The sequence below is a fragment of the Astatotilapia calliptera genome, chromosome 3 (genome assembly GCF_964374335.1).
Source record: "Astatotilapia calliptera chromosome 3, fAstCal68.1, whole genome shotgun sequence".
Taxonomy (NCBI): Eukaryota; Metazoa; Chordata; class Actinopteri; order Cichliformes; family Cichlidae; genus Astatotilapia; species Astatotilapia calliptera.
In genome coordinates this window covers 63,336,018-63,363,715 of record NC_137424.1, presented here as the reverse complement: position 1 = coordinate 63,363,715, position 27,698 = coordinate 63,336,018, and the positions used below count along the sequence as shown (strand labels likewise).

The following is a 27,698-nucleotide window of genomic DNA, read 5'->3' as shown; positions in this document are numbered from 1 at the left end:
CACACTTCTTAATTGCCCCGTGGGTTTAAATAAAGTATTGTGCATTTAAATTGAAAGTATTAAATAGTGTTAGCTCTGCCTTGAAATGTCAATATAAACTTATGTAACTGCAAAGAAAACACTAGAGAGTAGTGCTACTAGTACTACAGGTTGCACAGTTGGGACTTTTTCTTTAAAAGACGGGATTCAATTAGCCCCTTCTCAAGATTTCTGGACAGAATTGGACAGACATGGACTAAAATTATCATAAAACATAACTTTAAATAGGATAATTTTATTAAGAATTGTAAAAAATGCCTGACGTGATTTCAGACAACCGATAACAAAAATGCAACATAACCCAGTATTTACTGTTCTGGAAACAGGGTGAATACTATTTAACAACATTTAGAACTGTAAATAAAAACCTTTTAGAAACAGCTTCTTCTTTTTGACATTTGACATACCTTATCCCAAAATGGTTATATATAACTTCAGTAAAACTGTTTGACCTAGAGTACATATTTGACATTTCAGAGCTCATTTCGATCTTGATTTCTAGCCAACTCCTCGTGTGCAGCGTTGTTGATGTTTTTAGCTGCTCTAATAGCTGATTTCATAGATGTCTCAATCCAAGCATGAGGGAAAGCTGTGTGCTCCCCAGCAAAGTGGACCCTGCCTTCACTTCTGAAGAGCTCCTTTGCGTACTCTATGTGTTGGTATGGCGCGAAGAAAGCAAAGCCACCCAAGCTGTATGGATCAATGCCCCACCTTTTCACCACCACCCCAATGCAGAGGTCCCACACCTGCTCACCATGAATCTTCGCTAAATCTCTCAATGCTAGCTCTTTAAGGTCTTCATCGGTCGCACCTTGTAAAAACTGGGCGTCATCAGCCCAGGTGTAGGAAGCCAAGAGGACACCAATTGTTTGATTTCTTGGGAAACTGTGGCTGGGGTAGTAGATGTAACGAGAGGGCCGGTCTGTGATACTCTTTCCTCCATGGATGCCATCGTCCACCCAGAACTTCCTCTTGAAGGTGAGGATGATTTTAGTGGAGCATTCATAGTGGACAGCCCTCAATGCCTCCATTTTCTGGGTGGAGAGAGGTGGGTTGAAATCCAGGAAGAGGGCAGCTTTGGCTGTGGTTGTTACTAAGACGGCATCGCCAGTAATGTATGTCAAAGCTGACTCGCCCTTTCTTCTATATGACACAGTTACACCCTCATTTGACTGGCTGATGAATTTGACTTTGGAGTTGAAGAGGATGGGGCCATTAATGAAAGAGAGAAAAGCTTTGGGGAGGAGATCTGTCCCACCAGTTATTTCATCATACCTTAAAAAACAAACAAACACAAAAACACGAATGTCAGCCTGAGCTTTTGTACAGAATCAGTGCAAAGACCTTAGGACCATGCAGTGGTGACATAAACAGTTGAATTTAAGAGGAAATTAGTTAGTAGTCAGCATTTAGGAATAGGGGAACATTTCGCTACCTAGACGTGTAAGTAAATTATATTTACCATCACATTTCTTCGTTATTTACTTACTTTGATGTTACCCTATTCATGTTCAATTTTACAGCTGTAGTATTTTGTGGTGGGTGTATGACAGAGACATGGTTATAACCTCATATTTGTTTCCAGCTTGTTTGTTTTTAGTCTCAAATGTTACATATACAGCAAACTGGTTGCTTCCTTTGTGATTAAATGTTACAACATTAAACTAAGCGAGTAGCTGATATGAGTATAATTTTCAACAGGAATTATGAGAGATTCCCTAAGAATTTGCTTGTAAGTAAATCCAATCAAGGAAATCCAACTACAACGTTGTACTGGGTCAGGATTGTGAACAAAACAAGAACAAAAATAAGATTTGATTATTCTTTCTTTGCATTGTTCACGACTACCATCACTTCCTTTTTAAGTCTAATAATCTTACGTTGTGCTATCGCTGACATCATTCTCGACGTAGAGCATCTCAGTCAGAGCCAGATGCATCATGCTCTGTTCATTCAGTAACTCTGCAATCATAACCACTGCCTCTGGACTTAAACCACCTTCCTCTTTCAGATACTCCTATAAAAAAAGAAGGTTGTACATGGTCTTTTAGTAAATTTATTTTTTTTACATTGTCCAATGAAGACCTAATATCATAACAGGCACTATTTCAGAAGATGATTCTGCACTTTACCTTCACTGAATAATGGTCATATTTCTTAAATGCAGCTTTGCATCCATGGGCTTTAATTTCGTCTCTCACCTTGAAAGAAAAGATACATACAAAAGTTATTTCCAGTGGTTCTGTATGCAAAGTCAGAGCACAGCTCATTTAGTATTGCAATTTTGTATTGCAATATTAATAACACCTCATCCAATAGAGTCATTACAGGAATGGAGTCTGTTCCAGTTGAGTCTTGGTAAAACACTGGTACACCATTAGGAGCCTACAACACCTACAATTTTATTAAATATTTAATACCTACAAACATGAAGACAAAGCATTGCCCATTTGAATCTTAAAAAACTCAACAGCTCACATGTTAAGATTTGCATTTAATTGGTCCTTGAAAACTGTCAATTTGGTACATTTTCTTTGGCTTCTTGTGCATTTTAACCTTTAAGAAACTTAAAAAAAAATCTTTTGAGCTTTTTTGCCTTTATTTGAGAGTATGAAGTGACAAGAAATTGTTAACTTTAATTTTCAGTAACAGTGGGATAACCATGTGGAGTGTGTGTCTGCATGAATAAGTCAACACTTGGATTTAAGGCTTAGAGTCCATGGAGTGCATAAATGCATTAAATTAATATTTTATAGGACAACTGCTGAATCTGTTGTATTTTTAATAGACAGCTCTGCTATGGTATCACTCTGTATAAAAAGTGCCATGAATTCCTCCTACATCTTTACCTACCTTCTGCAAAGCCTGCCACAACAGGTCGTCAGCTGATTTCCCCCTCTCCCTCTCTGGCAGTTTATAATTCAGGATGTCGGGGTTTGCTGTCACTGCGTATGTCCTCGTCCTGTTCCGTTCATTAACCAAGTAAAAAGTGTTGGAGTCATACATGATGAATGGATTCAGCTTGAGCCCCATTTCTTTGATGTACCAGCGGATGATCCTGTTAAAGCATGAGGTCATTCGCTTGTTAATGTTTATAATGCAGTACAAAAACTGGTCCTTTGAGAGCAAAACTTGACAATGTTTGACATTCTTTTACTCACTGGTGGTTACTCGGTATCCTCATTGCACCCAAATCAGCATACCAGCCATTTTCTTCATCCCTGTAGGTCTCCACCCTTCCTCCCACACGAGGACTAGCTTCTATGATGGTTACCTTAATCAAACAGTTCAAGAGAAAAAGCAATAAACAAAAATATTGTGGAAAATATATACTTTTGCTGTTCTATCTTGGAACATCTAGAAACATACCATATTGTTATAAATCCAGAGAATTAGACACTTGTAATGCTCCTGGAGTGTTGTACATAAGCCATTAGGACTTTATTTATAATGAGTTTAAATGAAAGCTAAAAAAATATGAGAAAGGTTGATAGGTAATTGTGTTTGTTCTTGTCTGCAATCACTCTCAAATCACATTCTGATCTCAGAAGAATCTTAAAAATGCCTCATCCATGCCATTTCACTACTGTGCACCTTTTTGTTTTACAGAAACATGAAGTCCAAAGACGTTTGTATCAAATTCAGACATGAAATTACTTCTACTAGGGCCCAAAACACAACTTATGTGATTGATAACGTTTGTATGATTGTTAGCAGGCTCTTAAAAAATATATTTAAAGAGAATATTTACAAGAACTTTTTACCAGAGCCTTTCGGACCACTGCAAGACCGGACAAAATTTAAAATATTTATATATAATATAAATAGCAGATATAAGAATTCATTGTCTCAAGAAAATATTACAAACTATTCTTCTTATCCTTCTGGATCCAGAATCTCATAGTGTGAAGTGAGCAAAATTACAAAATTCTTGGGATTTGTGTTTTGGGGTTGGAGATGATTTTCATATAAAAGAAAATTGCATTGACTGGATACAATAATTAGGCATGAATAAAAAAAATGTGTTAAATGTTTTTGTCCTTTTAAAAGTAAGGGAAGATTTTTAAACACTTTTAAATATAAAATGATGTCATTGGAACAGATGTATTCTACTTTAAAAAGAAAACATTTTCTTGCACCATTTTTTAACCTGCAGATGGCAGTGTTTGCATTCACTGGATGGACAACATAACTAGGCATACACATATTCAAATCTTGCATGTACCTTGTGTCCTGCACCTTCCAATAGCTTGGCAGCCGTCAGCCCAGCGATCCCAGCCCCAACAATAATAACATGATGAGACTTCTTGATCTGAGGAAGGCCAGTCTTCACTGTGTCCATGAGCTGATAATTATCGTCATCTTCCAGACATTTAGCCAGCTCTTCATTCATGCTGGCAACAGCAGCAGTGGGATACAAAGCCAACAGCAGCACACTGATGGCAAATGAATGGACTGAAGATAAAAAGAGATTTTAAAACATTTATGTTATGAATAACACATAACATACATATTATACGTATTATATTACATTACATATTACATAATCCATATAAGTAAATTTAAGTTTGTGGAGTTACAATTTCAGTTACTAATAACTTTGAGCTATAATATATGATGAATGTGCAAAAAACTTATTAAAACTAAAAACTTAAAGTATTTCTATTTCCCAATTCTCAAATTGCATAGAACAATATTCTTGTATGAATCGGTGTGACTAGGTGAATGAGGTAAATCCAGTAAAAAGCTTTAAGTACTCAGGTAGAGTAAAAAAGCACTATATAAGAATCACTCCATTTACCATTTTGATAGTCATATTGACTTCCTGGGATTATAGAATGTCAACACCAAGTGTTTCAGGACACCACGTGGTGCACATTTTAATGATGATCACAAACTCAAAGAGTTTTTACATTTTCAAGACCAAAATTAAAGATTGCACCAGAATTACTCACAAAATTTCCACTTGGCAAATTGTGGCTTCATCTCACTTTGCTCAATGGTTTTCCTTATATCTTTGGCAGCAAGTAAAGAACAAGACGAAAAACTGAATTAGAATGAGAAATAGAAACTGGGATCAGGACACAGTACCTTTATCTTTCATCTTCATATTTGTGAATTTCAAAAAGAGGAAGCATTTATATCCCAAAATTTTACCACAGCAGCTGTAGTTTTACTTTCACTTCTGCCAGTGCTTTGTAATACCGCTGATTTTTTTATTCTATTATCAGAGAAAATTCATTAACACTATTTACAAAGAAATGTTGTGTTCTCTTTTCTTTCTAAGGACAGGAGAACACAACTATTCATATCCTATATGATATCCATCAACATAAACCCACATACATGCTCAAATCCTGAAAGAACAGACGGGAGTGCAGCAGATAACTCTAACCCTTGGAAAAATTCCTCAGATACTTTCACTTTTCTAACTGCTTTATTGTTTTTTTTTTTATTTATCTATACAAACTGATACATTTGGTGCTGCATTTATCTAATCCCTATAAATATTTTGTTTTACTTTGTGATAAAAAAAGTCTAGAAAGTCATTTGTAATCATCTTTTAAAAAGCATAAAAAATATGAAAAACCTGCACACATATAATACAAGTATTGTTTTTACCAAGCAGAAATAAAACTATATTACCGTTTAAAAGAACTTGCTAATCCGATTTAACTCTTGTCTCCTCCTTGTCATTCACTTCAGTTCACTCCTGTTTATACTACTCACCTGACTGCCCCATCCTAAAGGACAGGCTTGCCCCGCCTCTTTTGAAAATGAGGCTTCCGTTTTGGTTTCAGTTTTTCCCTGTCTCGTGCGGTCAGATGATATACATCCACTGTTTGGGTCCTATGATGAGAAAAATGTAACTTCCTTTAAATCTTTTATCATTCTGTCATTTGCTAAACAAACGTCTTTCCAGAAGTCACGTGTTTTCAGTGGCACCACATGCAGGACGTATATCTTTGAGCAGGTTTGATTATTACAAAGAAAAAAATGAGACTATAGACATTAACTTTGTATAACATTGCCACTTTATTGTGTGAAAATGCTACATCACAAAAAGTCTTTGATACAGATACAGTTTTTAATAATATATCTCTATCACCACTAAAGGCCTTTTATATGAAAAGTGAGTAGTACAGCACAAAAAAGAGATCAATTAACAAAAGGATAAAAAGCTGTAAACTCTGAAACAATAATATTTAGTATTGTCACTTAGCTAATTCATGGAAACGATTGGTTTGTAATAAGTACATAAGTGGTTTAAGGATCCTTCTTTTGAAGATTGTTGAAGACTAAATATGTCAGACCCTAGAGTTCATCTCTTTTTCGACATTTAGCTGACTCTGAATTCAGCAGCACAGCTCTGTTAATGTTTTTCGCTGCCCTTACTGCAGATTTCATGGACGTCTCAATCCAAGCATGAGGGAAGGCTGTGTGTTCACCAGCAAAGTGGACACTGCCTTCACTTTTAAAGAGCTGCTTAGCATACTCTAAGTGTTGGTAGGGTGTGAACAGAGCGAAGGCACCAAGGCTGTAAGGATCCATGCTCCACTTTTTCACCACCACCCCAGTGCAGAAATTCCAGACCTGCTCACCATGAATCTTTGCCAAATCGCTCAGAGCCAGTTCTTTGAGGGCTTCATCACTTGCACCTAGGAAGAGTAGTGAATCATCACCCCAGGTGTAGGATGCCAGGAGGACACCAATGGTTTTATTTTTTTGGAAATTGTGGCCGGGATAGTAGATAAAACGAGTAGGCCCGTCTGTGATACTCTTTCCTCCTCGGATACCGTCGTTCTCCCAGAACTTGTTGTTAAAGGTGAGGAGGATTTTAGTGGAGCTGTCATAATGGACAGCCCTCAGTGCCCCCATCTTTTTGGGGGACAGAGGTGGGATGAAATCCATAAATAGAGCTGCTTTTGTTGTGGTTGTTACTAGGACAACATCAGCCTGAAGATCAGTAAGAGAGGACTGTTGTCCGGTTTGGTATGATACAATGACTCCTTTGTGTGAGTGACTGATACGCTTGACTCTAGAGTTCAGGAGAATAGGGATATCAAGGACAGTAAGAAAGGCTTTGGGGAGAAGATCAGACCCACCAACAACTTCAAAGTACCTATAAAAAAAGAGCCATAAAAATAACATTTTATTATTATTGCAGTTAATATCTGTAGGAAATTATTTACATGTACAGTTTCTACAATTCCATTTTTAGGTTCTAATGAACTGCTCAGAGCAGGCAGAAGCAAACTTTATTGCGTGTGTGTGGCTGTTGGATCACATTAAATGTTTGTATCTCTTCTGCTGCATGTTCGAACAAGTTCAGTCATCACAATGCTATGGTGTCGTGCTTCGTGATGACAAGTGCTCCATACCTTGCGGCAAAGGTAAGGCCCTCATGATAAACATAGTGAAGCGCTTACGTAAAAAGAGCAGGAAATATCAAAACAAGTCGTGCCAAATGACTGTTTAACTGCTCCGTGTCTTCTGGATGTTATCATTGTTTATTGATATGCTTGCATGCACTGAAAACTCATAGATATTTTTTTATATTCTACATAAAGACATGAAAAATTGCAGTTGCTGTTTGCAAACACATAAGATACATTTTATATTTGAAGCCTTTGCTGCTATGTTAAATGGCTCAAATGATAAAAAAGCACATTTAAGCTATTATATATTATTACATTAGTTTTTTCTTGGATTAATCATGTGTGTGACTGTCTCTTTTTGTGACCAAATGGTAGAGAAGCACTCTTAAATTTGTTGTAAGCTCTACTTGGGTGATAATAAAGACATTTTAATTATGTTTTTACACATAAATGTAAACATGAAGAAGGTTTGAGGAGTTGTCAGGCCCTACTTGGTGCTGTCACTGATGTCAGTTTGGTCATAGATCATCTCACTAAGTGCAGTGTACATAAGACTCTGTTCGTTGAGCAGCTCTCCAATCATTCTCAATGCTTCGGGGCTCAGATCTCCTTCTTCTTTCAGGTACTCCTATTTGCAACAAACAATTACATTTTGTGAACTCAGGATGTACATTAATATCATCTGATTAAATGTTTTTGCTAGTTTTACTTGCACTGACACACATTTGTGCTGTAACAGTTACAACCACCTCTTTCAGTTTTGTGGTTCATGGTTAAAAAGTAAAATGACGTAAGTAATTTTTTATTAAAATAAATATTTACTAATGTGTTTTTACTAGTTTATGTTATCCATATACCCTTATTTGTAATAAAATGTGGTAATCATTTAAATGTTTAACATTTAGAAATGCCAATGCAAGTACTCTGATTCTTCAGAATATATCCTCATCATTCACTTAGTCAACCAGGACTGTACTCATTTTACCATTCATTATCTCATTATGATTTATACCTTCACGGAATAATGGTCATATTTTTTCAGTGCAGCCCAGCAGCCATGAGCCTCCACCTCATCCTTTACCTACCAAAAAAGGAGAAAGAACAGTTGTTTATATGGAAAAAGTCCAGAACCTTACTTAGTGCATTGATTCTTTTTGCAATGAGCAGTCAGAAATGTCCATATTAGTCTACAATATACTTTCATGACTGAAGGAGCAGGTGCAGTTGGTGAAATCAATTTTAATTTCTTGCTTTGACTTTTCAGAATATCTTCAGTCAAAACATTTGTCATGTTACATAGTGTTGAGTAGAAAATGTTTAAATGCATTTGAGTGTGCTTAATTTAGTTTAACTGCTTTAATGATTTGAACAGTTTAAAATTCAAGGAAACATACATGTTCATGCATCACTAACCACTCTGAGATTCCCCTTTTTTGTGCTAGTGGTCAGTGACGTGTTATGTGGTCAATAATGATGAAAAAGGGTTCCATTTTTGCAAAAGTTGCAAATTGAATAACTGGAGGAATTAGCTACTGTATGTTTCTCCATCCAACTCTTTTATGCCAGAGATGTTTGACTCGCTTCCTTTTTTCTCACCTTCTGTAAAGCTTGCTGAAGGAGTTCATCTGCTGACTTCCCTTTCTCACTTGGCCACACATTGTACCCAAGAACATCGGGATTTGCTTGTGCTTCAAATGTTCTTTTCCGCTTTCCATTAACATGGTAAAAGGTGTTAGGGTTATCCATGATGAATTCATTCAATTTGACCCCTAGGTCATCAGCAAACCATTGCACAATTCTGTAGAAAGACAAAGTCAGTGGTAGCAGAGTTAGATATATATGATCCCAGATGTTAAAGATAAGGAAAACACATGTTTGCGAGGTTTTCCTTTTGATTTAATGCACGCCTTCAATGGATTTAATCTGTATAGTTAAAACTTACCGGTGAAAACTTGGGATCCTCATGGCCCCCAGTTCAGCATACCACCCATCTTTTTCATTTCTGTAGGTTTCAACCCGTCCACCAACGCGACCACTTGCTTCTACAATAGTTACCTTGACAACCACATGATTTAGAATTAGAAACACAATAGTACCACTAGAATAATGAGTGCAATGCAAATGTTTATCCATCATAACAGATGGACTTTAAGATGAATTGTTATGGTTGTTATGCATATGTTTTATCGGTTAAGTAAATGTTTACACATTTGTGTAACAGATGAAATTCCTGGTTAGTTTTCAGAAGGAGTAACAAACCCTTTGGAAAATAACAAGCAAATGAATGATAAAAACAGCCAAACACTTGTGGAGAAAAAAGGATGGTGTTGTAGTGTTTAGGAAATATCAGTATTAATGGTATTTAGGAAATATTAATAACAATATTGTTACTGCTTCTGCTGATACAGCTATTGTTAATGTCTTGATGCATGCTCACACATGTCTGTAAATCTCAAAAGGTTGATTCTGTTTATAAGATTGGGCAAACCTGAAGTCAGCTGAGACTGAAGAAGTCACTTGGATGAGTGATGAAATGTTTCTTCCACTGAAAACGCTACGTCCAGATGAACAGAATCAACCTTTTGGGAACTATTGTTAATGTTTTTGCTGCTTGTTATGTGTCATTGCTTTCATTATAATAATCATACTGATAATGCAGTCATCTTTGTAGCCTCTATTCTAACTACACTTGCTAATGTTTGTTTTATTATTTACCATTTATTTACCATTAAATATTTACCATTACCATTTACCATACCACAAGTTTTTTCAAAAAGGTCTCAAAGACTTTGGAGTCAGACCTGTTACAGATCGTCAACTTTTCTTTAATGTCAGGTGTGTTTCCAGAACCACTAAAAACTGCTGTAACTAAACCTATACTGAAAAAGGACAATCTTGACAAGACACAAATGAACAACTACAGGCCGATCTCAAATCTCCCATTTTTAAGTAAGATCATTAAAAAAGCAGTTTCTCAACAACTCAATTACTTCTTAAAACAGAATAACTGCTTTGATGCCTTCCAGTCAGGTTTTAGACAGAACCACAGCACTGAAACCGCGCTGACCAAAGTGTTTAATGACATATGTCTGAATACAGACAGTGGAAAAATGTCAGTCTTAGTTTTACTGGATCTCAGTGCAGCATTTGATACAGTTGACCACAACATATTACTCAAACAACTGGAGAACTGGGCAGGTCTTTCAGGAACTGTACTAAACTGGTTCAAAACATACTTAGAAAACAGGAAATACTTTGTATCAATACGTAACTTCATATCTGAGCAGACAAGTATCACATGTGGAGTTCCCCAAGATTCCATCTTGGGACCCCTTCTGTTTAACATTTACATGCTCCCACTGGCACAGATTATAAAGAACAACAAAATAAACTATCACAGATATGCAGATGACACACAAATATATATCACACTGTCACCAGGAGACCTAGACCTAAACTTAGAAAAACACATTAAGACAATAACAAAATCAGTTTACTATCACCTCAAGAATATTTCAAGGAAAAAAGATCTGACGTCTCAACAGGACCTGGAAAAACTAGTCCATGCATTCATCTTTAGTAGGCTTGATTACTGTAACAGCATCTTTACAGGTCTACCTAAAAAATCAGTTAGACAACTACAGCTCATTCAGAACTCTGCTGCTCGAGCCCTCACTAAGACCAAAAAAGTGGACCACATCAGTCCAGCTCTTAGGTCTTTACACTGGCTGCCTGTCCGTCAGAGGATAGTGTTGGGTCTAAACTCAGACCCCGCTGTATCCAGGACTTATTTCCGTGAAAGAAAAACAAGGCAACAGCGATCGATCGATTTACTTGCAAGGGAGGCGTCGTCGGTATCTCAGCTCATTACGAATGACCCCGACGATGGCCTCCTCTCGGTGCCTTTTATTGAAAAAGCTCCCACAATAAACAATAGTTTACAACACGTACCTCCCCTCGTAACTAGGGATGGGTACCGGTATCCAGTGACATTATGGCACCGGTTCTGACATAAACGGTAGTAACCATACCGAAAAGCAGCGCACATTTTGGTGCTTTTTTTTCCTTAAATGTCATACACTTTGGATTCTAGCCAATCATTTTACCTTTGTGAGCGTAGTAGGCAGGCCCAGGTACATATGTTCTTTTAGAGCAGAGCTACAGATTAAAAATGCCCAAGGCGAAGTGGTCAAAAGTCTGGCTGTACTTCACAGCAAAAGATGCAAACTGAGCAGCCTGCAACAAGCGCTTTAAGCTGATACTGTGCAAAGGAGGTAACACCTCAAATCTGATGGAACACCTGATGATGTATAGCATTTTGTTAAAAGCCGAGAAATGCGCCGTATTTGATAGCTTGCTGCAAGACCTCACACCGGGCACATCTACTGCAGGTGGGTTGCCTGTTATCGGACCCGGAGTTAGCAACATACCCCAAAAACCCGAAGAGGAGAGTCCTGGCCCCTAGCCCTGCCAGTGTAGCAGAAATGATGACGGATGATGATGGCAGCAGAAGCCGTTCTTCTCTGCGTGAGTAGCTTAATGTTGTTCGTGTGTAATTTACGTTGAGTAGGCTAACCACGTTATTAAATTAATGCATGTAAGGTGAACTAGCAAACACCGTTGTAGTTACATGAGGCTGTCTTCTTGTTTGATGGCAGATACTCCCTTCACCCTGGCCAAAAAGCACTATAATACAGGTAAGCTCTGTGTGTGGAGTACAATGGAGGGAGCAGGAAGAGTGAGAAGTAGAGGATGTCACGATCTGGTTGTAGGGACTCAAGCGCAGAGCGGTAGATGTCTCCAAAATACAGTTTATTTACAGTTCCAGTGCACAATATATATACAGTGAAGGGAATCCAAAACTCCAGGGAATCACAGGGTAGCTCTCTCACACTCGCTCACGTCTTCTTGCCCACACTCACACACGTTCACACGGCAGGGAGGTCGCAGGGGGGGGGGGGGGAGGTCTGAAGCAGAAGAGAAGGGAAGTCACAAACTAATCACAAATCACGAAGCACAAGTTCACAAGAGCTGTGAGAACACTAACGTCAGTAGTACAATCATCCAGCGAAGAGAGGATCTGTGTTCCAGCCTCAAATAGCAGGTGATTGTCGTCAGGCGTGTGGGCCAAGGGCGGGAGCCCACAGTGAGCTCCGCCCAGGCAGAGAGAGAGAGAGAACCAAAACAGCAAATGTAGCCTTGTGGGGCCGGCCGGGCAGGCACGGAGACCATGACAGAGGAGGCCGAGGAAGAGGTCGTGGAGGTGAAGAAATAGGATGAAGAGGACGACAAGGACAAGGAGGAGCAAGAGGAGGACGAGGAGGGGGGAGAGGAGGACGAGGAGGGGGAGGGGGAGAGGAAGGGTAAGAAGAGTAAGAAATAGAATTGCTGATTACATCAGAGCTACAATAGTGGACCATGTAATCAACCGTGGAATGACCCTGAGGGAAGCTGGCCAACGGGTCCAGCCTAACTCGAGCCGCTACACTGTGACAAGCATCATAAGGACATTTTGAAATGAGAATCAGTTAGTACAGTCACTTTGCACTAAGATTTGTAGCACTGCCATATGCCAATGAGAAACACACCAATACCATAGATGTAAAAATACTGAAATTGTTACTTTACAGAATTGCTATATGACCAGATGCTGGGGCAGAGGAAGCATGTTCACTGCAAACCAAGAAACCCATATAGTCAATATGGCGATTGCAAATAATCCTATACTTGTAAATAAACACTTGTGTTTGTTTTGATGTGTGTGAATAAACACAAGTACTTGAAGTTTGGATCCCTCTATGCTTACGGATCTATGACAAAAGTATGAGCTCAAACTGACATGGCCTACCTTGTGCACAGAGAAAGCAAAAGCCAGATGTGGAGACGACTTTTACACACATTTCTAAACTCCTCTCTGTGTGCGTGACTTCCTAATCACAACGGTTTCTAACAACATCCTGGTAGTCTCCCCCACACCCAATGTATGGTTTACCATAGATAACAAAGTGAAGCCATACAAAGGGCAGGAAGCTTACCAAACATCAAACAGACCTTCACAAGGATGTGCCTGTGATAAAACACTACAGCCCCCACTCAGAACCTCGAGAATCTGGGGAGGGGGACAAAAGAATTCCTTTCATCACAGATTTAAAACAATGTAGAGATGGTAAGCATAAAAATGACAAACATTTAACAATTCACTTTAACAGATAGACTTTAAAGTTCTGATGCTGGTCTATAAAGCTGTGAATGGTTTAGGACCAAAATATATCAGTGACCTCCTGACCCAGTATGAACCTTCCAGATCCCTCAGGTCATCTGGATCCGGTTTTTTATCAGTTCCCAGATTCAGAACCATAAAGCTGCATTCAGCCTTTATGCTCCATATATCTGGAACAAACTCCCAGAAAGCCTCAGATCAGCTGAAACACTCAGTTTATTCAAATCCAGGTTGAAAACTCACCTGTTCTCAGCTGCATTTGAATAAAACATCAAATCCACTCTTTTAAGCTTAAATTTCAAAACTTACATTTTAACTACTGATTTTATCTACTGTTTTTTAATCAATTGTAATCATGCTTTTTATTTGTTTTCATTTTTAATGTCTCTTTAAAGCACTTTGAATCACCTTGTTGTTGAATTGTGCTATATAAATAAACTTGCCTTGCCTTACCATTTATCTTTTATTGATCTACTTTATTTGTACTACAACTACCAAGTTTTATGCAAAGCTTAAAAACATGGGCTGCTTTTTTTGCTCCTCCTGAGTGGAACATTAGCAACTAATGAACTATTACTTTATCCAAAAAAAATAGAAAAAGAGATTTGGAGAATTGAAGTGCCCAATGTTATATTAAGGCTTTGACACTGACGGTGGTCGTCAGCCATGGATGGTTATTGTGAATATTGTTTTTGATGAGACTCTTTGCTGTGAATCTCATGGAAATAGTACAGAAAAAAGAAAATGGGGAAGTAAAGAATCAAGATACCAATTCATGATACCAAAATCCCCATAAAGGTGATGAAGGTGTTTATTTAAAATGCCATAATTTTACACTGTTAGAAAAACGTAACTTATGTGGGATTTGCACTTTTTTTTGTTTTCTTACAGGTTGTAAATCTTCAGAAATCTCTTTGATTTGACAGCTAACATTGCATTTAGATTGTCATTATATTATATTATTGTTATTATCAAGATATATGTGTGATACATGTACCTTGTGTCCTGCATCTTGCAGTAACTTAGCAGCTGTCAACCCAGCCATTCCAGCTCCAACAATAACAACATGATGAGATGTATTTATGTGTGGAAGACCAGTCTTTGCTGTCAGCAGCAGTTCATTATAGTCTTTGTCCTCCAGACAATCAGCCAGATGTTCCTTCAGCCTGGCAGCTGCTGCGTGACTGTGGTACACAGTGAACAGCAACACAGTGACAGCACCTGGAAACACAGTGAAAGGTCAAATATTTCTTTCCTTCTTTTAAAACAAGAGGAAAGCAATTTAAGCAACAGACAAAATTGCTAAATACTATCGAATCAAAGTCTAGTTGAGTAACTATTTGATTGCATCATAGCCATTGTCTCATTATGTCAGTAGGCTAGAATAACCATTTTTTACCCCAAAAGAATGGGTAAGGTTCCTCCTGTCACAGTGTCACATGTGTTTTATGGAAAGTCCAGAAAATGACTTCTGCTGAAGTAAGAATGGAGTGATTAATGTGAATGAAACCCAGAAAAAAACAGAAGTAGAATACTTTTCAATCATTGCCGCAGACAGGAATGTGTTTGAGGAACTGAAGAAAGGGAATGTGCACTTTCAGCAGATTGAGTATTGTACTTTCCAACATATTTACTTTTACAAGACAGATACCGGGATTCACAACTGCCTAACAGAACAGGTTTCTTGCTGTTGAGCAGCCACAGCCTCAGTCAGGTAAGCGATCACAATGAATTCAAATGAAATGAAGCAATAAAGGAAAAAAATTGTGAGGTTAATTTAGTACTCACCTAAGTTCCATTGGACTTTATCCATCTTAGTTATTGTTGCTATGTTCTTACGCTATTTGAAAAGACAGAAGAGGAAGAGAAAAACACAATGAAAGCTTATAGCACTACTTTCAGTCTTGGAAAGTACTGAGTTCTCTTTCAAATGAAATAAATCATTCCCCCACCTAATCCCCTGCTTTCCCCTGAAACAATGCATAATAGCTTCAATATCTGAATTTGATTTAAACAAATGTCATCTATCTATTTATCTGTCACAGTCCTCAAGTGTGTCGCGACAATTTTCCTCCCGCCACTTTGTTTTCTCTCGCTCTTCCTTTTCATCAGTGTGCTTGCTGCTGTGTGTGGGTGTGTCTACATACCTTACAGGGGCAGGATCCTGCTGGGATATCAGCCCTATCCTGGATGCACCTGGTTCAGTCAAGCACTTGTGCCCTAACTGCGGAGTGTGCGTCACTTGGTGGAGATGAGAGATTCTTTTCAGGAGAAGCAGAGGACTCTGATTCATGGGACCTCCCTTCTGTTGAATTTCTAAATAATGGACTTTTTAACTAACAACCTCAGAAAGATTTTGTAAATAGCATATCACACTTACACTGTAAATAAACTCACTAAACTTGCATCTTTGAGTCATGAATTTGAGTCAGATGATTCATGACTCTATGTATCAAGTAAGTATACTAAATTCTTACCTGTTAGGAGCATAAACATTACATGCACAGTTGGAGTCACTTGAGGTGAACAAGCATCTTATGCAGTGTTGGTCAAGTTACTTGATAAAAGTAGTCAGTAACTAATTACTGATTACTTCCCCAAAAAGTAATCCCGTTACTTTACCGATTACTTATTTTCAAAAGTAATTAATTACTTAGTTACTTAGTTACTTTTTAAAAACATGATTTACAACCTGAAGAGGTGATAAAGCGATAGATCTTTGAGCCCAATTCTACTTTTTCTACATAATTCATCATACAAAATGTAATCAAATGGAAAAGTCTCTTTTTTTTAACTTGTTTTATTAGTTTTAATCTTTTAACTTTATGCATTAAGCAAAAATTTTATTATATGCAACATTCACTGACTTGAATAAATTAGTTTAACATTTAAACCTATTTTCTGCACATTCCAGCACATAAAATAAAATATTTTTTGTGTTTACACTCAGTCTTTCAAATAGATGGAAGTAAAACACAGCAGAAAATAAATAAAGTCAAAGACTCAGCGGTCCTGTTGCTCTATTTTCACCTGTAAAGCAGGACTAGGGTAGGCGGAGGTTTACCCTGGTGCAGGTGTGCCGCAGTCAGTGGAAGAATCCGCCAGTGTCTCTGTGAGTTTCCCATTTCGTCGTTGCACTCGGTGCTTGCTCGGAAGTTTAGGGGTTTTTTTTCCCACTGTAAAAAGAAGTTTTCTTCCCACGCACAACGGACGCTAATGTTTTTGTCACTTTTTATGGAATCAAACTCAAAGTAAGGTCAGTACCTCCACGCTTTAAACGCTGCACGCTCATACTCTCTCCCACACTCGATATGTGATCCATTGTTGATCTGCACACAGCTGTTGTCACTAATGGCGCACTCGCTTACGTCACTGTCATGAGACATTCTCTCAAAAAATCACGGTTTTAGTAACGCAGTAACGCAGCGTTCCTACGGGAAAGTAACGGTAATCTAATTACCGTTTTTGCAATAGTAATCCCTTATTTTACTCATTATTTGAAAAAAGTAATCAGTGACAAGTATATTTTTATATATTTTTATTGCTGCGCCATTTTGTAATTTCCAGTGGAATTTTCAAATTTTCTTTCATGGTGAGATTTGAAGGCAAACTTACAAAATAAATTTTTTTAAAAATATATCACCCAAATAAAATAAAATAAAAAATGGAAACTGCTCCACAAAAAAGGGCATCAGGTTGCAATAAAAAGTAGAGGATGCATAAAACAGAGGACTAAACTTTATTACCATACGAAAAAGGCATTTGGTTAATGCAGGACACATTACCTACTTACTATATTTATAAACAAGACTAAATAGTGGGCGTGTTTCACCTGAACTTTGATATAAAGCTTATAAGGTTCAAGGTTCTTTATTTGTCACATGCATAGTTAAACAAGTATAACACACAGTGAAATGTAACCTGAAAAATTAGTATTAAAGAAAACCTGGCCATCATCCAAAACTACAGTTTTGGATGATGGCCAAAACTGGTTGCAATCCACAGTTGTTTCATTCGGGCAGTGTGCTTATTGAAATTTATGGCCTGAACTCCACTCCATTCCTAAATCATGCACCAACACCAAAATGTATTTTAGCTGATGGAGGACATGTTTTTTTAAATCTCAAACAAAAGTTTGCCTTTGTGGTGGTGTAAGCACTTTTATGTTCTTACATCGTACATGTACCAAATACATACCAGATGATCTTACTTTCCGAACCTACTAACTGTGACAACAGTGCTTTCTGAGCTGTGTTAGCTCTCGAACACACACGGTATGGGTGAAAATAAAAATGGGTTCTTTACCTCTGAATCAGTCCTGGCCCTCTAAAAGCTCAATCAGGAGAAATATTAGCAGTCACACTTTGCAGGTATTGCACAGGGAACAAGATTAGATGTGTCACATCTCATTATTAACGCCTCAAGTGAGTACATAATGCAGATGAACTGTTATGATCAGTAGGAGAGTGATTTAATGGAAAAACAACTAGGCAAAAGTCACTAATAATAAATTTTGATAACATATACTGTGCTAACCTAGGATGGTGAGGTGCCACTTAGATGCAATTTCCTATACCAGGGTGCAATTTTGTTCTGCTTATTCAATTCAGGGTCAACTTATCCAGTTGTCATAGGGTAAAAAGCAGAGGGTAGTCCATACAGGCTGTCATCTTGCTAAAGAGCAAACACTCAATGAAGAATTGTTAATTAACATAACTTTATGTGTGGAGAAAGACTGCACAGGGAGGTCATGCAGACATAGGAAAAACATGTAAAAGCCATACAAACAGACTCAGCCAGGATTTGAACCCAGGACCCAAGTGCTACACACCATGAGAATTCTTGGGGTTTCGAGGGTTTCGATATCTTACGCATGTGAAAACGAAAAACTCTGAAACTATTGTAACACTGGTGGTGCAATACTAGACCTGTTAGTGCTACTTCTTGCCTTCTTTGCATGTAGTGCGGGCAGTATAGTTACCTTTAACCACAGTACGAGGACAGAAGGGAAATATGGACCAGATCAGACAGGTTCTAGATTTGTAGGAGCCAAGGGTGTATGACAACAGAGGACTTGTACACAGTAGGTGTAGAAAACACAATTGCATTTATTAGCAATTATTAAAGTTGTGCACATTTAACAAAAGTAGAGTGCGCTTCTTGAAAACAAAATAAAATAAACCCCACAAATGGTCGACCTAAGGATATATTGTCTTTTGTGTCTTTTTAAAAGTCAATTTCAGTCTTTCAATGTTCAGTAGTCACTCAGTGTGTTTGTAACCAGTCGGGTTACAATCTACCAGTTCATCCGGCTCTTTGGGCTGGGCTCGCCATCCAGTACTGGAAAAGGGATCCTCGATTCTTCTCAGGTCCTCAAAACCAATCCAATCCAAATAAGCAAGGGAAAAAACCTGACCTGGGGACCAGGCCAGAACACAGTAGTTCAACATTTAAGCTATCATGCCTGTAACTTATTATTACTACTGGTTGCTTGTAGTGCTTCTAAATTTCTTTCAAAATATTCTATGTTGTACAACAAATTATTCTCATTTCAAAGGGAAAAAGTGCATAGGAAACACACATTTAAAACAATACAAAATAGCTCAGCAGTGCATTAAAAATACACATTGGCTTGAGACTTATCAAGTTTCAGCTAAGTACAGTGCAGGTGAAGGCACTTAATTTCACGTTGCTAATACTTAATTGTGCAGAACTATAATTAGCACCATGAGAAAAGTGAACATGTGCTAACATAACAACGTCGCACAAAACCATACATTATACATCAATACCACAGTAGTGTGACATAAACCTTTAAAGAACATCTCGTATAAAGTGCAGCAGACTCAGTGCTAATTGCTTTAGCCTCAGAAAAGGCACTTTCATTGCAAAATGGCTAACAGAAGTTAGCATCAGAGCTAGCGGCAAGTAGCATGCTATGCTAGCGCACGTGTACTGCCTGGGACTTACCATCAGAGGTGTGGACTCGAGTCACATGACTTGGACTCGAGTCAGACTCGAGTCATTAATTTTATGACTTTAGACTTGACTTGAAAAAATGTTCTAAGACTTGTGACTTGACTTGGACTTTTACACCAATGACTTGGGACTTGAATTGGACTTGAACCGGTTTACTTGAAAAGACTTGATATTTTACCCCAAATATAAAATTTAACATGCATATTATATAGAGATTGAAAATGTGACGTCATTCACGGGTAGAACCGCAAAGGATTCTGGGAACTCGTGGCAAGCGGTACTAGGCTTTCAATTAAAATCAGTTATACAGCGATAAAAAGAAACACAAAAATGTCAAGAAGCTGTTGTATTATTAACTGCAATAGCCGGTCGCATGACAGCCACGGGAAGCCGACGGGTAAAGAGATCGGTTGTTATCGGATTACGTCATTGAAGAGAAATTGTTCGAGCCATGTTTCCGAAGCAACAAAGAGGCGACGGGTGTCCTGGATTGCAGCCATTCTAAGACCAAATATAACGTCCCAGAACACTCCAGCTCACAGGTTAGTCTGCTCCAAGCATTTACACGAAGGTCAGTGTTTTTTAGTAGTTAATACGTCATTTTCATAACATAATTAGTGATATAGGTTACAAGCAAGTCTGGCGCTGAACAGAAATTGTCGCGCTATGCTCCTTTATTTATTGTGCATAAATAGTGAATTGTCCTGACACAATATTGCGTTTCGCTTCTGTTATTATGGTACATTGACAAAAACATATACTTTTACTCACAGGATAAAACAGGTTTTTTGTATCACTAATTGCCCAGTACGATTACAGCATACAGTATTATTGTCACTGCTACATTTCTGTAACGCGTACCAGAAATTATTTCCACTACTAATTAATTACCGTTGAGCTCAAAGGTCCTATTAATAAACGGTTAAGGAATGTGTATTTATGACGACAATTTGTGAGACTGGTAAACTTATGATACGTACGATGGTCTTTCGTTCTACACGGTGCATTTCAAGGTCCTGTACCCATCCGTCGGTAAACTGTAAACTGTACCTGGGCTTGTTGCAGTGACCTGAAGTTACTAAACTTCATGAGTGTATGCACTCACTCCAAGAACCGTATGATTATAAATATGCATATAAATATGCTAAGATGAGATAGCTGACTTCATCTAACTAGCAAATGTTGTCCAGGCTACGTTGGTGATGCAGTTTTTTTTAATATGTATGATATTTTTGTCATGCGATTTTAAAGCTGGTCCTACAACCACATCCAAGAATAACATGCAGCTTATCTCAGAACCGTCGGTGAAAATTATTCTTGGAGCTAGGTTTAATTGAGCTGCATTTTAAAGAGGTGCAATTTTACAATTTGTGTATATTTTCTAAGTTCACTATTTTGTCATGTGTTGAGAAAAACACAGATTTTAAAATTACATGGTCTAATATTTACATTTAGCATAACTGCAACATGCTTTTTTTTTTTATTTTTTTTTTTTAAAGACTCGAAAGGACTTGAAATTCAAAGTTTCAGACTTGTGACTTTACTTGGACTTTTACACCAGTGACTTGAGACTCGACTCTGACTTGCCTGACATTACTTGAGACTTGACTTGAGACTTGAGGATAAAGACTTGAGACTTACTTGAGACTTGCAAAACAATGACTTGGTCCCACCTCTGCTTACCATGCAAAGCAACAAATGCTACACGGGGCTTCACAGTGCTCACGTTGGCTCACGGCCTCTGGGATAAAGTATCACTCTTATTCTCGCAGAAAAAAAAAGGACTTTCACTATCCAGCTAGCTTCTTCGCCGCACGGGTAAACTGATCTTTCACCGTCTGTGTCTCTGGCGTATCTGACTGGCACACGAAGGCACACACAGGTGTCTCAGCAGCGCACAGACTGGGGGAGGGTCAGACCGGCCAATGATTGGTCGCTCAGTGGATCTGACAAACACACTCTAAAGGACTAAGTCCTGCCCCCACACCATCTATATACCACATATACATATGTGTAACCGGTTTCTGCTTCATCCCGCTGCAACAGTTCGGCCCAAACAGACTCCTCGACTCTGCGTTGTGTTTTTAAAAAGACAAGGAGTCTCTGATCGATCGTTGCCACTTTATTTCCTGAATGGAAACAACGGTGTTGTATCAGTGCAAATGGCTCGCCACACACCACTCCGCACAGCACACTCTCGTATGGCTACGGCAGACTGGCCGCGATTACTGCAGCCATATTACAATTTTTAGTATACAATAAAATAACAGCAACAACAAGTGATGTACCTGAATGGAAACAACGGTGTTGTATCAGTGCAAATGGCTCGCCACACACCACTCCGCACAGCACACTACGGCAGAGCATCCATTAGCATTCCGCTTTAGCATACAGTTTCACACATTAATAAACAAATGAAAAGTACATAAAACTGGTGTTGGACATGTGTCCACTAAGCACTTATTACACTCGGTGCTCATCAGCTAATCAAACATGTTTTATGTGTCTGTACTACTTGGCTATATCGTGTGCGGAACAATACAACTCACCTCTCGTATGGCTACGGCAGACTGGCAGCGATTACTGCAGCCAGCCTCACCTAACCAGCCACACCGAGAGGGGGGGCGCTGTTTCCCCATTGCACTGATATTTGTGGCAAGTGGAATAATACCATATAAACACTGTTACATTCCCCCCTGCTGAATTCCACTTGCACACTCAAATAAACAAACACCACAAAAAAAAAAAAAAAAAAACCTCAAAAAAACCAGGTACACCACAGTCACCATAACACAAACAGAGGACAAAAACCCAATAATCCTCAAAAAAAAGAACAAGATAAAAAAAAATCCAATAGCTAATCCATAGCTATCAACATGTGATAAATCTGTTCAGTAATACCAGGTCGTACAGTCACAAAGAAAATTCAGTCAGAGGACTATCCCCAAAGGAAGTAGAAGAAGAAGTTGGCCAGACCCCTTCCAAAAAAAAGAACAAAATATGCCAGTTACATATTTCATCACATCACAACTGTACGCCACTCTGACACAGAAAAATCAACGACAAATGATCAGTTTCAATTCTAAAGATCAAAGTCCCACTTCCACAACAATAGAATCAACTCACAGTTATCAACAATATTTACACTTTAACAGGTCTCTGATGCATCATTTCAATCAACCTGGAAACAGGCTTAAGTAACCGTCCCACTCTCGATCTAGCACGGGTCCCCACCACCCTGCTAACATCAATCGGGTCTGCGTTGGGCAGAACAACTGTGGTTAAGACATGACCCTCAGTAGCAGCTTCATTGTCCTGGTCACCGTCAGTAATGGCTGCCAACTCCAAAACAGAGGAGGCTGCAACTGGGGCCACAGACATAAGCAGGTCAGAATGTTGAACACCAGAGGTGGCATCCACCTGCTCCTCAGTGTCAACAGGGGGAACACTGGTACAGGCAAGCTCTTGATCCACCATGCTGCCTTCTGGTTGAGTAACCCCTGTCATCAGCGAGCCGCTGGACACTGCAGACGGTAAGTCAGACACCCAAGCTCTCGTCCTGTATTCAGCCGTGCCCACTGATGAGTTGCAGACAGCTTCTCCGTCGTATCCAATCATCAGCGAGCCAGACTCAGAAAGCTCATCTCCATCATCCTGAACTGAAGCACCCCTGAGAGGGAGGAAGTTCACTGGCATTATCAGGTTGCAATGCACAACTTTCACTTGCCCTGTGGAATCATCCATCAGCTTAAAGGTGTGACTCTCTTCATTTTTGTCAAAAACTGTATAGACAACACTCTCCCAGCGATCAGCAAGTTTTCTTTTGCCACGTCCCTTTTTGTTGGCCAAAAGGACGCGATCACCAATCTCTACTGGGGCTCCCCGCACTTTCCGGTTGTAGAGGTCCGTGTGACGCTTCAAATTTTTGCGTGCCACCTCCTGCGCCAAATCCATGGCTTCTTTGAGGTCCCTCCTCAATGTCTGGACATATCGATCATAGTTCATGATGTCTTGGTGCTCAATAACAGAGCCAAAGATCACATCGATCGGCAGTCTTGGCACTCTGCCAAACATCAGCAGAAATGGCGCATAGCCAGTTGTCTCATGGACTGTGCAGTTATAGGCGAATGTGAGAGCTTTCAGTGCCTCAGGCCACCTTTGCTTGGCTCTTGGGGGTAATGCACGAATCATGTTGCCCAAGGTACGGTTCATCCTCTCGCAGGAGCCGTTTCCCATCGGATGGTATGGGGTCGTGTGAGACTTCTGGACACCTGCCACATTCAATAGCTCGGCAATGAGCACACTCTCAAAATTAGCTCCTTGATCCGAGTGAAGGCGTTTCGGAAAGCCGTAGATGCAGAAGTAGTTATGCCAGAGTTGGTGTGCCACCGCCTTGGCAGACTGATTGGGGCATAGGAAGGCCTGAGCCATCTTAGTAAAGTGGTCTGTGACCACAAGCACATCCACGGATTTGTTCGCTGAATCCTCCGCAGACCAAAAATCTATGCAGACCAGTTCAAGGGGCTCTGATGTTCTGATATTCTCCAAAGGTGCTCTCGCCTCTGGCTCAGGCGACTTGCTAACAACACACCTTCTGCAGCACCGTACATACTCTGACACATGCTTGGCCATACCAGGCCAGTAGAATCTATGCCTGGCCAGATAAAGTGTTCTTTGTTGTCCCTGGTGACCGGCTTCATCATGGACGCCTTTCAGTACAGCGAGCCGCAAGGTTGGCGGAACAACATACAGATGAGTCTTTGTCTTTGAGACGGGATTCTTGGAGACTCGATACAGCACACCATCCCTCACAGTTAACTTGTCCCAAGCCCTTAGAAATCTCTTCGTATCAACCGGTTCACTTGCCCGCTCCCTCCTCGAGGGTCTCCGTCCCCTTTCCACATAGGAGATCACTCTGCACAGCACATCATCACGCCGCTGGTGTCCCACTAGGTCATCATGCGAGAAGGGTTCAGAGTCAGACTGGTTTGGCGTAAGTACAGTCTGAGAGCATTGGGGCAGAAGGAGAGCATGTGGCCACACCCTGAACTCATGTTCACTATGGGCCTGGAAGACAGCTCCCACCTCAGAAGATGTCAGCATTCCTGTCTGTGCAACAGCCGTGCACTGCGAAACAACAGGCTGGTCATTGCTTGAGGCCTTATCAGCTGAGTGAACAGTCCATCTGAAGGCCTCCTGAACCCCACCAGTGGCAACTGCCTCTGCCTCTGCCAGAAGTTCATTATATGGAACCCTTATCAACCGGTGGGAGGCCCTGGGGTGCACGAAGGGCTCCCTGCTCAGCGCGTCAGCCACCACATTTTTAGGACCAGGAATGTACTTTATGTCAAACTGAAAAGGCGCTAGCTTTGCGATCCACCTCTGCTCACATGCATCCAGTCTTGGCTTAGAAAGTATGTAGGTGAGAGGGTTATTATCCGTCCATACGGTAAACTGATGACCCCTCAACCAGTGATGGAACTTGTCGCACACCGCCCACTTCAATGCAAAGAACTCCAGCCTATGCGCTGGGTACTTGGACTGTGCATGATTGAGTGTCTTACTGGCAAAGGCGATCGGTCTTGATGTAGAAGCTCCAGAAGGAACTTGCGACAACACGGCACCAAGGCCACTGCTGGAGGCATCAACAGAGAGCAAAAAGGGCTCCTCAAAATTAGGATGGGCCAGGAGCACTCGATCCAACAAGGCCTGCTTCAGCTCATTGAAAGCTGCCCTGCATTCATCCGTCCAGTCCTCCTCACACAGCTTTTTACGCACCAGCCGGTGCTTTCGCCGTGAACCACGAGGGCCTTTATCCCCAGATGTCAGCCGAAACAGAGGTTTTGCGATGGATGAGCAGTTCTCAATAAATTGTTGGTAGAACATTACCATCCCCAAAAATGAGCGGACCTTCTGTTGGGATGGGACACTCAAACCCGCTTCCATAAGGTCTGCCTCTGCAAGGGATGTAATGGATGCTATTTTGTCAGGGTCTGACTGTATCCCATCAGCATTTACAATGTGCCCCAGGAATTTCACAGACTGTCTCAGGAAATGGCACTTCTTTGGAGCCAACTTAAGGTTGTGAACCTGGAGTCTCTGGAACACCATATGCAAACGCTCCAGTGCCAATTCTTCTGTCGGGGCAAAAACCAGAACATCGTCAAGATAACACAGCACACTGAGGAAGTTCTGATCCCCAAAAATGCCTAGCATCATCCTCATGAAGGTGGCCGGACTATTGCACAGTCCTTGTGGCATACGATTATATTCGTACAACCCAAATGGAGACGTAAATGCCGTGTACTTACGGTCCTCTTCATGCACCTCCACATTATAATAACCCGAAGTCAAGTCCATTGTGGAGAACAATCCGTTCCCTCCCAAAGCAGCCAGTGCGTCAGCCGGATGTGGGAGTGGGTGAGCATCTTTGACAGTTCTAGCATTAAGCCAGCGAAAGTCGTTACAGATTCTCAACTCACCGGACTTCTTCCAAACTAACACCAGGGGTGATGCAAACTCACTGCAAGACTTCCGAATTATTTCCCGTTCCTCCATGTCATTCAGAGCCTGTCTTAGTTTTTCATAATGAGTCGGTGGCACACGTCGGCATGGCAACCGGAATGGCTTGTCGTCCACAACTCGAATTCGATGTAGGCAGCCGTTAGCCTTGCCACAATCCAGCTTGTCTCTCGAGAAGATAGACTCAAACTGGGCTATAAGGCCAACCAGTTTTTCTTTGCCAGCCGGCGAAACTGCACATGAATCAATGTCGATATCAGACAGCCCCAGATTTTGCAGCACTGCATGTAAGGGGCTACAACCACTTGTCACCTCCTGTGAGGGTGAATCATCTGGCAGAGTGGAAACATCAGTGACTAGACTCTGCTCATCATGGCACCAAGCTGAGCCAGTAGACTGTTGCATGTTCTGTTGCAAGTAGGAGCCAGTGGGGCTGAAGTTCTCCACTGCTGCACAGGGGGACACGTCAGCCAACTTCATGTTCCGTTTCAGTGTTATCGGCTTGTCAAAGGGGTTCAGCACTTTCACAGGGAGCCACCCATCACTGTTTAGATGCGCTACAGTTCTCCCAACCATAACTGACCTCGGTCCAGACCTTGACCCGGTGGGCTCTACAACGACAGCACTGCCCACTGCCCCGTTATCCATTAGCTCCAGCCTGCCCCAAACAAGGTGTTCTGTCAAGGGCTCTAATGTTACAGCTCTCTTTAGCTTGACAGTTCCGATCTTATCACCAACATGCCCTGGGGCCACCACTCCTGACATTGAACTCAGCAGATTTTTATTAATCTGTTCCCCCGCACTCAGGGTCTTGCTGCATTCCTCTCCTAAATGTCCCTCTTCCCTCAGGCGATTACTCAGATACCTCATTAGGTTGCTGCCCAAAATGAGGTCCTCACTCTGCCCTGCAATCACCAACATTGGCACAACAACTTTACAGCCATATATCTCCACCGTAATGTCACACACACCTGATGGAACAGTCCTCGAACCACCACAGCCAATCAGGACGACATCCGTGGGTTGCAAGGTGGGGGTCTGCAGCACTGCATGATGTAATAGTTGGGGCATCATATTGGTGCTGAGGGTGCAGGCCATAGAGCCACTGTCAAGCATGGCTTTAACAGACACTTTGCCACCCAGGGTCACATTTTCATAGAACAGCTCATCATGCTGTTTTAGTCTGTGTGTGTTCTGAAGAACGGGTCTCCGGCCAAGCTGGCGCTCCTCACAAACAGTGTGTAATACAGATTCTAAATCATCAAAATCATCCTCTTTGGGGGCGATTTCAGGCCTAACACTTGCCCCCTCCACATGTAGGCCATCTAGTTTCCCAGCTGCTGGGTGGCTGAGTCAGGCCCCCTCACTCTGACAGACACGGCCCTGGGGCATTGAGCCCGTGTGTGGTCGCCAGCATGGCAGATGAAACATAGCTGATGGGCTCTACAGTGGTGATACGTAGAGTGTTCAGTGTCACCACAAATCACGCAAGGCACAATTTTGTGTGTTTGGTTACGGGGGACCCTTACATCATCCTTAGCAGGCAGCTTTGCTTGTCG

The 27,698-nt window shown here is 40.5% G+C and overlaps 2 protein-coding genes and 2 long non-coding RNA genes across 6 annotated transcripts; 1 reads left to right on the top strand and 3 right to left on the bottom strand.

The window, feature by feature from the left end:
• Window positions 1-258: 258 nt before the first annotated feature.
• On the bottom strand, window positions 259-5,783 carry LOC113013541 (L-amino-acid oxidase-like). 2 transcript variants are annotated; one of them, XM_080293652.1, is made up of 8 exons: window positions 5,686-5,783; window positions 4,995-5,054; window positions 4,265-4,494; window positions 3,201-3,313; window positions 2,893-3,097; window positions 2,172-2,240; window positions 1,920-2,056; window positions 259-1,314 (listed from the first exon to the last, which is right to left on the bottom strand). In XM_080293652.1, exons 2-8 carry the CDS (start codon window positions 5,023-5,025, stop codon window positions 513-515), a joined length of 1,587 nt encoding a protein of 528 aa, XP_080149778.1. In that variant the 5' UTR covers window positions 5,026-5,054; window positions 5,686-5,783; the 3' UTR covers window positions 259-512. The 2 variants fall into 2 exon arrangements, with proteins under 2 accessions (XP_080149778.1, XP_026010327.2); XM_026154542.2 differs by having other exon boundaries at window positions 4,995-5,086; window positions 5,686-5,756.
• A 273-nt stretch (window positions 5,784-6,056) lies between these two features.
• Window positions 6,057-15,895, bottom strand: LOC113013531 (L-amino-acid oxidase-like). Of its 2 annotated transcripts, none has more exons than XM_026154530.2 (8): window positions 15,786-15,895; window positions 15,427-15,478; window positions 14,636-14,859; window positions 9,361-9,473; window positions 9,015-9,216; window positions 8,431-8,499; window positions 7,910-8,046; window positions 6,057-7,162 (listed from the first exon to the last, which is right to left on the bottom strand). In XM_026154530.2, the coding sequence occupies exons 2-8, from the start codon at window positions 15,449-15,451 to the stop codon at window positions 6,355-6,357; spliced, it is 1,578 nt and encodes a 525-aa protein (XP_026010315.2). In that variant the 5' UTR covers window positions 15,452-15,478; window positions 15,786-15,895; the 3' UTR covers window positions 6,057-6,354. The 2 variants fall into 2 exon arrangements, with proteins under 2 accessions (XP_026010315.2, XP_080149787.1); XM_080293661.1 differs by lacking the exon at window positions 15,786-15,895 and adding an exon at window positions 15,591-15,753.
• On the top strand, window positions 15,243-16,045 carry LOC145422374 (uncharacterized). The gene is made up of 2 exons (XR_013903653.1): window positions 15,243-15,352; window positions 15,751-16,045. It is a non-coding gene; the product is annotated as an uncharacterized LOC145422374 (long non-coding RNA).
• A 2,681-nt stretch (window positions 16,046-18,726) lies between these two features.
• LOC145422367 (uncharacterized) lies at window positions 18,727-21,519 on the bottom strand. Its single transcript, XR_013903648.1, has 2 exons — window positions 21,301-21,519; window positions 18,727-19,054 (listed from the first exon to the last, which is right to left on the bottom strand). It is a non-coding gene; the product is annotated as an uncharacterized LOC145422367 (long non-coding RNA).
• Window positions 21,520-27,698: the final 6,179 nt, after the last annotated feature.

Bases quoted from the DNA above. Each gene is read 5' to 3' on its own strand.
- LOC113013541 (XM_080293652.1), bottom strand. From the start codon at position 5,025: ATGAAGCCACAATTTGCCAAGTGGAAATTTT. The intron at 4,495-4,994 runs GTGAGTAATTCT...TTTTATCTTCAG, and splicing joins ATTTGCCAAGTGGAAATTTT to TCCATTCATTTGCCATCAGT. The intron at 2,241-2,892 runs GTAGGTAAAGAT...TTTTCTTTCAAG, and splicing joins TGTGGCAGGCTTTGCAGAAG to GTGAGAGACGAAATTAAAGC.
- LOC113013531 (XM_026154530.2), bottom strand. From the start codon at position 15,451: ATGGATAAAGTCCAATGGAACTTAG. The intron at 9,474-14,635 runs GTACATGTATCA...GTGGTTGTCAAG, and splicing joins TGCAAGATGCAGGACACAAG to GTAACTATTGTAGAAGCAAG. The intron at 9,217-9,360 runs GTAAGTTTTAAC...GTCTTTCTACAG, and splicing joins AGGATCCCAAGTTTTCACCG to AATTGTGCAATGGTTTGCTG.